The sequence below is a fragment of the Streptopelia decaocto genome, assembly GCF_964273445.1.
Source record: "Streptopelia decaocto genome assembly, chromosome: 2".
In the NCBI taxonomy this organism is placed as follows: Eukaryota; Metazoa; Chordata; class Aves; order Columbiformes; family Columbidae; genus Streptopelia; species Streptopelia decaocto.
In genome coordinates, this window is record NC_138655.1 from 129,797,056 (window position 1) to 129,809,101 (window position 12,046).

A 12,046-nucleotide genomic window follows, 5' to 3' on the forward strand; every position below is an offset into this window, starting at 1 on the left:
GCGTACAATCATGCAATTAAATGCACTTGGCCCATCTACTGGGGTTAAGCAGGTTGCACCCTTCCTTTTATAACTGAAACTTTGCATGTTTAATTGTACCTCTGACTGTTTCTTTTGTAGCCTTTGGGTCTGAAAGCTGGCACCCCAAGTGGGTGGGGGAAGGAGGGTTAACCTCTGGAGGGTTCATCCTGCACTTGAACATCCTGAGATGAGGTGGTAGAATTAATTCTCCTGTTAAGGGTCCCTGCCTGTTGCATGGCAGATGTACTCAAGAACATGTAGGAAGGTGAGAAACAGGCAACTTTCCTCACAAGAGTTCACACTTAGCTGCTCTCTTGCATCTGTAAGGTCCTGTGAGAGACAGCTGGACTTCTGCTGTGTGAAAGATAGCTAAGGTGAAGAGATGTTCCTCCCCAAGCTGTAGGACTGCTTTCTCTACTGGTCTTTTTGCACACCCATTGTAGCTTCTTGAAGCTCTGCCCTCCATGTGCTCTTTCTAACCTTTTCTTTATTCTCACAGTTTATTTTCAGGTTATGTGATATGCATAAAGGCTTCTAGGAAGGAAAAAAAAAGTAGTTTCCCCACAATAAACAAAACAACAAAATCAAATCACCTTTTTCTGATGACAAAAAAACAACCAACCAAACATACAGCTAGGCTGATAGGTTGTTTTCCTTTATTCTTTTTGCCATCTCTTGAAGCTTTTTGTTGCAGGTGAGGAACATGCCAATGGAAAACTTTCTCCTTAGAAGATGTGTGGTCGAGAGAGATTCCTTCTTTATTCTCCAGTAATTTCCTTAATAATAGTAAAGATCTTCTATATCGCATAGATGTGAGAGAAGAAATAACTGTATTGTGCTTTTGGCAGGAAAGAAAAGTAATTTAAAATGAAAAAATTTCTTCATTGAGGGCCTTCATTTGATGCCCTGAGCATAGATGAGAGACAAGGAAGAGGAAAAACTGTCCTATGTTTCCAGGTACTTTGACTCTTACTTGGTGGAGTTGGGCTCCTTTGGATGTCTGGGTTTGACAGGACTAGCTTGTCCAACTGTTACATCTGAACTACCCAGGGGCAGTAATGTATGTACATCTATAATGTGTGTAGTTGTAAGTGGCTTTGCCCTAATTTGTCCAGCTTGTTAAGCAGTAGATGATTTTGTGAGGAGCATCTTACAGCCAAAAGAGGATCTGGTTTGGGGGGATGAAGGAGGATTTGGCAGTGTTTTTACAAAACGCTTTTGTATCAGTGAAATGAAAACCATACATGTGCAGCACACACAATCTTGAGAAGGGCACTATAGGACAACAACATTGTCTGAAAAAAACACTACCAGCTAATTAGACTTCTTTTTGATGATTGTAACCTCAGTGCCTTGAATGTACCTTTCCTGTTGCTTAGTTTCTTCAATTCATTAATGATGTGTTTTTGACAACTGAGAAATTTGCTCCATGGTGCATAACATTGTGGGATTGTTCTGCCCTGTGGAGAAAATGGTTGGTCCTCTCACTGCCTCCAAGTCTCCTGCTCCTACCATGCTGTGTTGGCAGGGACCCATGTCCGGAGTAATCAGAAACTATTCTGCCTCTGGAGATGGACTGGCCCCCAGTGAGGGAAGCAGAAATGCAATTGGCATCATATGACATACAAAGATCTGGAAAGTTGACAGTTGGTATTTTTTTCTGAGGTGTTGAAGCCTTCGGTTATTCTTAATAGCTCTTTTTACAATTCTGAGGTTGTCATAATGCATATAGTGTCACTCACTAACTAGTAATGTACTCTTTTAAAAATAAAAATGGCTTCTTCCTTGCTGCAGGTTTGAATACTTACAGTGGTATTTGTAGTTCTTTGGAACAAGAGATAAGAATTTGTGGTGGTCCCCTGCTCCCTGATTCTTGTTGTGGAAAGATTCAATCAGTGTTCCCTTGAACACCCCAAACTCCCAAGCTCTAAGTACCAGGGTTGGCATCTTTGAATGTTAAACTAAATGGGAAATATAATTCCTTAAGGTGCCAAATAATATCTTGTTACTAAAGCATGCTGAGCTCCTTCAGGCCAGAAACAAAAATAGGTCAAGCCCTCATTCTGGTTTAGCTGGCTCCACCTCTGATTTGTTTGTTCGTTAAACGTGATGGAAAAATTAGTGACCTTTCTGTGTTTTCACAACCTGTTTTTCTTGCAGCTGCCAAGGAATCTGAGAGCAGTGTCTTTGTAAACCAGAGATGATGAGTACCTGTGTCTTTCAAACCCACAGATTTCATGTGCAACTTCTAAGAGTCTGGTGTGTCACAGCCATGATTTTTGAAGTGGAAGTGTTTCTGTACATAAGCATTTTTGTTTTGGTGGTTGTAGAGTGTTGCAACACCAAATACCTATGTTTGCTGCTTGTGAATGACCAGCAAAATTCACTGCTTACGTAGTTTCACAATCTGTTCCTTAAGTTGATTTCTGCTTTTGGCTGTCTATTCAGAAGAAAAGGTGGCAGATTGCTTTTTTTGGCATTGTGGCCAATCAGATTTTGCAAAAACAAAAAGTTCATGCCATGTTCAGAAATATATCAGACCTGTTCCTGCTTGTGAAATGCCTTATAACCAGCCTGCCAGAAAATGTTCCTTCTCTGCTTCTGTGATTTCTACCCCCTCATTCCTGGCTAGGTTTTCTTGTTGGAAACACTTCTGATAGGTGCGGTCCTGTTAGTGACTTCTAGTAGTCTGAGGAGATCCCCATGGCTTGCCAGATAGAGGATGATGGTGATGAAAAGTACTCAAGTTGAGAGCCAAGAAGTGAGTAGTACTAAGTGAGATGATTTTAGTAGCATCTCACTTAAGGTACTGACCATTGTGTAATAACCAGCTGTGTTTGGGTTTCAGGTGTTGAAATGCAGTAGTCTGCAAATTGGAAAAGCAGGCAGGGGTTATTGCTTAGGTTTTCAACCAAGAGGAGAAAGAGGTAGAGGTGCATGGCCTTGCTATGGGCTGATTGCCTCAGAAAATGTCAATCTCTTGGCTCATTTAATGACAAAAGTGTTTCCTACATGATGCAACAGCAGTAATGCTTGCAGGCGATGGGGTCTGAATGTAGCAGGCTGCCAGCCCAGAGACCTGGATGGTGGAGGGTGGTGGTGTGATGAGCTCCTGGCCATGCTGGTTGAAGGTTGTTGCACGCATCACGTTGGAGCTGCTGGGGTGGTAGTTCCTTGTACTTGGAAATTCTTCCCACCACTCCTGCCTCTTGCTTCTGTCTGGGGTTCAGGTGAAGCTGGGGCCCTGGGTGGGTGCTGGCAGTACAGTTTGTGCACGGGAAGATGGGTGATGCTTCAGGGTGTCTGGAACAAACTTCAAAATACACGTTGCTTCTTTTAGATAACGTTTTAGTAGCTCTTGACTGACTGAATCCAGCAGTAAAGAACACTGTTACCTTCTGCATGTAGTCCCGACTTTTCAGGTAGTGAATATGGCACAAGGTTCTAGACTTGCAGCACAGGCTTAAATGTGTTCTATGTAAACCTGAAAAGCTAGAAGGGTGGGGGGAGCTCACACCTCAGGTTTTTTTAAATCTACACTGGCAGCATCACTTCAGCTGATGTACAAGGTGGTGACCCAAAAGGTATGTGCAACGATGTTGTAAAACTATCGATCACGTTAGACCTATCCACCAAGACTTGGAGTTTTCCTTACTGAGCCTCTTGTTTCCAGAAAAGGCTTAAACTTTTAGTGTTAGTATTGGAAAATGAGTACACTAGGATTTCTTTCACCAGTGTCAAAAGCTTATTTTTTATTCAATGCATTGAATCCTACTGGAATGTCTTCAAGGATATTTGGCTTAATGTTGGTTTCCTCTTGCTGCAAGTTTTTATTACTAAATAAATAAGAGCATTTAGTATAGCTGGTAGGCCAGTGTAATTCTTCACAGTCCATTGCAAAAACATTGCTTAAATTTTGGCTTTGGATCTGGTAGAGGGTTTGACTAAAATGATACCTCACTTCCTGACAAAGCTTAGAGTATTCTGAAGACTGAGTCATCTGTCTGTCTGCCTTGCCTTGGTTGTGGTGATCATGGCAGCTGGGAAAGGGGAGAATGGCAAAAGAGAACTTGTTAATGCAATCATCTACTGGTTGTATTTTTATACTTTACAAAGTGGATTTGTTTACTATTTAAAAACATAAAACCACCAATATCCCTCTAGACTAGATGGCAGTTAAACAGTGGCTGAGACTGTTTCATGCAGTCATGAAATAGTTCTTAATTATTTCCCTCATAGCTACAAAAACTGATGCTGGCTAGAAATGGATAACATGACTTGTGACTCAATAAGTGTCTCATCCTAAGGTAATTCATTTGCAACACATTTAGAGTAAATGAAAACATACACTGGAGATGCACAATGGGTTTAGAAACCAGCAAAGATCTGATTCTGCTCCTATTGATGTCTGGCACAAAATCCTGTTTACTTCAGTGGGTGCAATATTTTTAAAGATTTACAATCTTATCCCAAATGTTACCATGGATTCACCAACCACATGTACTGGGTGGAGTGAGGGATCTGTGGAGATACTTAAACATGAGTGCAAAAATTTTGTACTGTTGGCAGGCTTGCAGAAAAAGACTGAGATCAATGCTAAATTTAACATGAGGGACACAGATAAGAAACATGTTCCCTTACTAGCCCTGCCATGGCTGGGGTCACAGACTCATCAAACTCCTATACAGTGTCCAGTCCCCCAAATTCAGTGGTTTGGGACCTATATTTTTGACTACCACCATCTATCTGAAGGATCACTGTTACATTTTTCTGAGTTTTCATCCTTGCTTGGCCATGCTTTGGCTGTTACGCAAATGCAAGATGAGGAATGCTTTTCCTTTAGGTGATCTGTCAGGTAAGGGAAAAGGTCTACTTCTTGTGTGTGATTTCGGGCAGTTTGTAGGACTGAGGCACCAGGCCTTGGCAGAAAAAGTGTTAGAGCAAGCTTATCCCAAGGGCAGCTATATAGATCTTTCAAACTCTGCAAGCAAGAGTTACAGAAATAAGAGCAGATCTGCAGATTTTCTTGGCTGGGAGCATCCTCAGCTTCCAGCTCTGGTGTGGAGCAGTAGCCCTTGTGTTGAAGTGCATGGGACAATATCCAAGGGAGGAGAAGAGCCTTACTCCAGCTGAGGCTTTGGAAACTCGGAAATGATGGCTCTGATAAGACAGTTTGCTGAGAGCAAACTGTAAGATGATAGGGGAGGCAGCAAATAAGCAATTCTTCTGGGAAAAACTTGTGTAGGGTGGCAGAGCCTGGTTGGGGTGAAGGGGACCTTCCTGATGGTACCTGCAGTGCAGGGGCTCCAGGCAAAGCCCAGTGTAATGCAGAAGCAGCCAGGGGTTACAGGATTTAGGAACAGATTAGACTAGATCTTGCATGGAGGCGGTGGGAATTTAATAAATAAATAATTAAAATAAAAATGGTATGGGCTTTCAGGCTAGGGACAGATGGCTGGTGTTCAGGGACTTGCAGGAGGTATGGAAGGAGGTGTATCCAAGCTGCTACAGGAAAAAGAGTTGGACGAGTTTTAAAACGTTAGAGCTACTGGTGTGAAGCAGTTGCTTAGCTTCTTCCAATGGGGTAGATTAATTTACATCTCTGTGTTAGATCACTGTTTTCAATCATGATTTAAATGAGCAAGCAGGAAATCTGATTTGACTTATCAAGTTTTACATCTGTACTTAGGTTACCTTTCTGAAAGCCTTAGTGTAGTCTGTACCACCACAGATATCCTTGGCTAACACAGTGAATATATCTTTCTATTTAAACAAGTATGCAGTTTACCATTTTCTTTGGTTAATATATTTTTTCCATTTTCTGTTAAAAAGTGATGAATGGTGCTTTTCTTATTTGCTTGATTAATTTTTAACTTCTGATTTTCATCAGGCTAAATTTGGAGGGAAACTGGAATCCAATTAATGAACAAAACTAGCATTTAAAATTGTTTTCATTAGTTAAATGTGCTGGATATAGACGAAAATTCCTTATCAAGCCTGTTTTGTGTTTAAAGCACACTGATGTTTGTCGAAACAAAGCAAGTATTATCAGCTGTTTATGAACTGAATTAATGGTTTCTAGTCACTATGCCCTTCAAGAAACTGTTTCTTAGAACTAAGAAATCTTGGTTTCTTTGGTTTCTGGAGCGTGTGTTCCTTTTTTTTTTAATTCTAAGAAACTAAGTTCTCCATCTGAGTGAACATCCTGGTGTTGTCTGTGTGCCACAGTTATGTGAGACAGAAGCTTCTCTCCCCAAAGCCATATTCCTCAAGTGTCTGTGGGTCTCCCGCCCTACCACCCAGGAGAGGTTGTAGCTTGTTTTATATTATATGGGCCTGTTCGATGTTAGTATGGACTAGTCCTGAGCCCATCCCACAAGTACTGCTAGGGCAGAAGAGGTGGTCTGTGCATCATAGACTTCTGATACAGTTACTCATGAATTAGGGTGCACATGTGGTTCATACATCTTGGAGAACCTAGGTTACTATTTTAAAATATTTTTTTCCCACGTTTTTCTCAGTTCCCAGGGCTGGGCTGGTCTTGAATAAACTGTTCTCTTAAGTGGGGGGAAAATAAAGTGAACAGGGAAGAGGAGAAAATTGTACAGAATTCTCCATGTACAGAACACCTTACTGTTGTCAACAATTAGTTGATAACTAATTGCATGACTTAATGAACTTTGCAACTTTAACATTTACACAGAAAAGTATTCAAATTTATAAATATACTGTTGAGGCCCTTAAAATTTAAAAACTAAAATACATATATATCTTGCAGAATATCTGTCTGTAGTGACTCTGAGCAGCATCCCGCAGTTCATCTTTTTTACTTCATATTTTTAAGTATATGTTTGAACAAACTTGGCTTTGTTAAGGGAGTGAATGTTAAAGCTCAGATTCCATGCAGTGGGAAATTAGTTCCCTAAATTTAGTGCTTCTAACATATGTTTAAGATCTAGGAATCTATTTCTGATATAACTCATGCTAGAAGTTCCTGGAAAGCTCTATGACTTATGTGGCATGGCACGGGGAAAATGAAATTATAGTTGATTTTCTTCCATCCTAAGATCCCCAGAAGCATCTGTAAGATTGATGGGTGGTATAGTCATTGCATTATGTTTTGATGTGTTTCTTTTGGAGGGTAGTCTTCCAGTAAATACAAAAGGATTTTTAAATTATTGTGGGTAAGGAGTTGGACAGATAATAAATTGAACTTGGTGTTATGATACTCTCTTAAAAGCCTTAGCCAGACTTGATTTCTGCCAGAAGAAAAAAAGAGCTGTTGTTTCTGATCTTCATGCTTTAAAAACAAATAAAATGGTGTAGTTTTTTGAGTGATTAAAAATCAGCGGGCATAAGGAAATGGACATAATTCCTCTAAATCCTGCGTGGTGTCATACTGGAGATGAATTTGGTTATACATATGTGCCAATGTGCTTCTGCAGACAAGAATTCAAAAAAATGACAGTGAATAAACAGTCCAGCATCCACAGATTCTCTACTGTTCCTTAATAAACACATATCACTGTTACATCAAAACAGAAGTTTCATGCTAAAAAACCTCACTAACACAAAAAATAACAATAACAAAAAAAAAGCCTTTAGGAAGAAAAGTTGAAAACAAGTCAAGTCAAAAGTTGAAACAAGTCAAAACTATGAGAAGGGCTAGGGGAAGTGCTACAGTAAGCTGCCTGCAGTTGGAAAGACACATGTACATCTTCTGTCTTTCATTGCCTTTGCTGCCCATGTTTCATGTTTAAGGGTGAGGCAGCAGAAAGGAATTCTGGTGGTGAATTGAATCTAGCCAGGAAAGTGGCTTGAAATCAAGCTTGGGGAAGAAAGGGGCAAAACGGTGCTGCAAGCAGTTGGGCAACAGAGGGAAGGCAGGAAATATCTGCAAAAGCAAGTAATGAAGTTTGACTTGTTCCTACGGTAGAGAAATGTATCTGAACATAGGTTTAAGTAGAAGCTGTGTAAATTCTTGAAAACCAAGTCAAGTTACGGGTTTGATTTGTAGCAGCATTGCATGAACTAGCTGGAAAGTTTGTTTTGTGTTCACTCAAAGTTCAGCTAGAGAAGGGTGGCTGGCGGTGAATGTGGGAGGGAAAGCTTTGGAGGGGACTTCTGCAGGTACTGGAGCATGTGTGGACAACTGAAGGTGGGGTCAAGGAGATGGGTGAGCAAGGGGTGGTGAAGCTGTCTGCATCTGGGCTGGAAAGAGAGGTTGCCCCTGTAGCTGGTGAAGTTAGTATGGGCCCTTGCAACAAAACCGGAAAAAAACCAAATGCCTCATGAATTTGTATCCATTTAGAAACAGTTTTCTGAGTTCATAAGATCAACCAAGTACCTGCAGTAGCATTTCCAAATTACTGGAAATCTTGCTGGATTCATGATGAGTGTGTAAAAGGAGTTAGTATGAGTACACTCACAGGATGTTTGTAATAACAGGAGGAGAATATGAGTAATCTTCTGGAAAGCAGTTTAACATATATACTGAAGTGACTGGTATCTTTCATTACGAATATGTAGTTTCAGGGCGTAGTTTTGAGATAATTTTGAAGTGATCTGTAGGCAGATTAAAAGGGCTGTTCCCACCTTTTCCCGTGCCCTGACCTAAGCATTGTTGCTTCCTGCCTTGTTCGAGGACTGTCCCTTGTGCGGCTCTCTGGTTATTCAGGTCAGGGACTCACTGCGTGCCCCAAAAATCAGCTGGATCTGCAGTCCTGCTGGCCACAAAGCACACAGGGCAATGGGGAGGCTGGGTGTGCAGGGCTGCAACCTACATCCAGGAAAAACAGGGGCTTAAACCAGCGTAAACTGACTGTGAATCCTGATGCTTTGTACGTGTGAAAACACAGGGTAAATTGTGCAACTGCTGCGATCACCTGAAGCAGCTGGCAGAATGTGTTTCTATTCTCAATATCCTATTTTGGGGTTTCTTCACCTGGTACATGGAGCTGTGCCTGGAATTTGTTTCCCCTGAGGTTACAGTTGACTTGTGTTTACCAAAAATAAAGTAGTAAAACTTGGAAACAAGCATTTTGTTCTGATTTGTTTACAGTTAATGCGCTGGTACATTGCTTCCTTTTGAAAGAAGCTACTGAAATTTAAAAATAAGTGGAGATAGCTGCTGCTTTTTCTTTTTTTTTTTTTTTTTTTTTTTAGGACTGCAGCTGCTTTTTACTTTGTGTTGCATATAGCATATCTTTTTTCTGAAAATATCCCAGAAAAAGCCTGCTTTGGTAGGCTTCTGTATGTGGGTCTGTATCCCTACCAAAACATACAATTGAGCAAAGCTAAATGAGCATGGTTGGTCCCATGTGCTCGGGCTGGTCTGCATGGTGGGTGCTGAGGAAGTGATGATGAGGATGTCTGTGTTGCCTTCAGATACCTCTGAGGGAAAGGGGCTTCTTGGCTTTGTCTTGTTAAAGGTGAGAGAAACAAATTTGGAAAATAAATGAGAAGGCTACATTGAGGAAGAAATACTTTAAGGGGGAGAGGGAATCTTAAATATCTCCTAGTTCAAAGAAAGGCTTATGGGAGACGCTTTTGAGAGGTAACCCTGACATAAGTGGACGATTAATGGTACGGTGGCTCAGTGGGTACTCAGCAGTGCCCCATTAGTCCAAGACAAGTTTTTCTGAGGCTGGTAAAATAGTTATGGCTTATTGTGGCATATGTAATCCTGTGGTTTGAGCATTACGACGCAGCACGTAGAGAGGTTCTCAAGTGTTACATTGTGCTCTCCAGCTGTGGCCTCTGCTTGAAAGCAATAGGAAGCTGCAGTGGTGCCTGATATCCAGTGGGTGCAATGTCAGGGTCTTCTTGTTTTTAAGAACGTCTAATCTGGTGTTTAATTTACTAGCCTGCTTGAGCTCTGCTGCTCGGGTTCCAACTGTTGCATAATGTTACGCAGGAGGAATCGCTGGCAGTTTTCAAGCTGGCTATCATTCCACATCACTCCCACACAAAGGAAATTGTAGCATATATGTAATTCTGAGGCTTTTTGTGCCACTCTCAGCACAATCTAAAATTAAAAAAATAACTAGGAAAACTAGAAAGAGTCTGCCTGCTCAAGCTGTAGCCTCTCTGCTTGTAGCAGCCTCCTTTGCAGAGTCTTGCATGGGGAAGAGAATCCAGACAGTGACAGGTAAGAACAAAAGCTTTGCAAAGAAGCAACACCTCAATTGTTTTTTAAAACTCTAAGCGTTAAAATTGTGAGTATTTCATAAAAGATGAAAGAATCCTCTTTTGGCTCAAACTGTTCTTTCATGTTCTGTGAATTTCATGATTCCCAGAAAAAGCCAAACCCTTAATATTCAGACATCACAGGGCATCGTAAGATTTCCCCCTCATTTCCATGCATGCCTGTTCCGTACCCGTTTTCCTGTCAGTCTGATTCGTAATGTTCAAAAACATTCACTGCATATTTCCTTCTTCCCCACAGCAACAGCCCGAGTCTGAGACTGTTCATCTGTTCATCCCAGCCTTGGCAGTTGGAGCTATTATTGGCAAGCAGGGACAGCACATCAAACAACTTTCTCGTTTTGCAGGCGCATCTATTAAGGTATTATTACACTGACTAACTTTCTGTCTATTCTACATGACACTTTCAGCAAGTTTGCACAAGCCGTGTTTTCGTGAATGTCTTCCCCCACTCCGTGCTTAGAATGTGATGTGATAAATGGTACACTTGTTTATAAATCATCTTTTAATCTTCCTTGAGACAAGATAATTAGAAGCATGTTTTCAAACGTCTCCTGAGGTGTGAAATATAAGCTGCAAAGAAAACTACTTTGGTGGTCTCGATTTCTTAGAAACAGACTTAAGTCTTAATGATGCAGTGCTTGAAGGCTTTCTTCTTGCTTTTGGTAAAGTGAAAATTGGTGAGGTAAATTCCCCTTCTAAAAACAGCAGCACAGGTGAACTCTCCTGCTGCTGTGGCCACTCTTATTCTGTTCCAGATGGATCAGTCTGGGCTGTTGAGCTTGGACGGCTCCACACTGAAGTGTTCGTTTTTAAAATCACCCACGTACTTCAAGCTCCTTAACATCACGTTTACCTCAGCACCTTGCTTTAGCAACCAGCTGTTTGTGTGTTGACTGCCTCAGTGTAGCTGAGAACAAAATGGTTTGCAGAAGCTCACCTAATGGAAGCTTACATTTGAATTTTAGTCTATCTGGTGAAGTTTCCCTTGGCTGTGTATATGGATTAGTATCAACCGCAGTTGTAGGAAGGCCTTGGGTTTCTGCTACTAATGCTATTGTAACCCAAAGTACCTTCTCTAGGTGCTTGAGTTTTTTCCTTGTAACTAGCTCTACTGTTCTGTGCTGTGAAGATAATGTTTTGGCATAAATTAAAAAAAAAAAAAAAAAAAGTGTATAGCTTTACTATGTGCTGTTAGATGGACATTTTCCTGCATAGATGAAACAAAGGTTTTTCTTCTCAGTTCTCTTTTTGCTCAGGAGATGTGGCCTGTTCAGTGAGTGCCATGGCAGGGATCTGCCAAAGGTCAGGAGGGGCAGGAGATGCCGGTGCCGAGTTGAGCTTGGTGAAGCCAGTGAGGCTGGGCTTGGCTTGGAAGGTGTTCAGCTAAGTGTGCAGAGCAAAATAATTGGGAAACCCTGATGAATGAGTCTTGTGTGTGGTGTGCCGAATGCCGATCCATTTACTGGCCAGTCAACCAACTGGCGCACGGCCCAGTTCCATCCTTTATTGAGCAGTACATAGTTGTTACGCTACCCAGATGGTTCACATTAGTAGAGAACTAATAATCATATTTTTAGGGGGGAAATGGAATAGAGGAAAGCGAGAGGTGTTGATTTTTCTTTATCAAATCTATCTTGCATGGAGGTGTGATGTACCACACGTATTTCCTTTCTCTCTCCATTCCCATAGTGAGTATCTGAAGATTAAGTGGAATATGAAAGGTACAGCTAGGTGGAGAGAGAAATGTGAAATAACCCGGACCTCCAAGAACCCGTCCGAACTAGTTCTTTACTTGGTTCTTGGAAGATAATTTAGT

The 12,046-nt window shown here is 41.2% G+C and overlaps 1 protein-coding gene across 1 annotated transcript in view; it reads left to right on the forward strand.

Annotated features, from left to right (window-relative positions):
• The window catches only part of IGF2BP3 (insulin like growth factor 2 mRNA binding protein 3), a 116,189-nt gene that overhangs the window by 94,394 nt on the left and 9,749 nt on the right, over positions 1-12,046 (forward strand). The window contains exon 12 of the mRNA XM_082045701.1: positions 10,469-10,588. Coding sequence (XP_081901827.1) covers positions 10,469-10,588 — 120 coding nt within the window. The remainder of the gene's footprint in view (positions 1-10,468; positions 10,589-12,046) is intronic.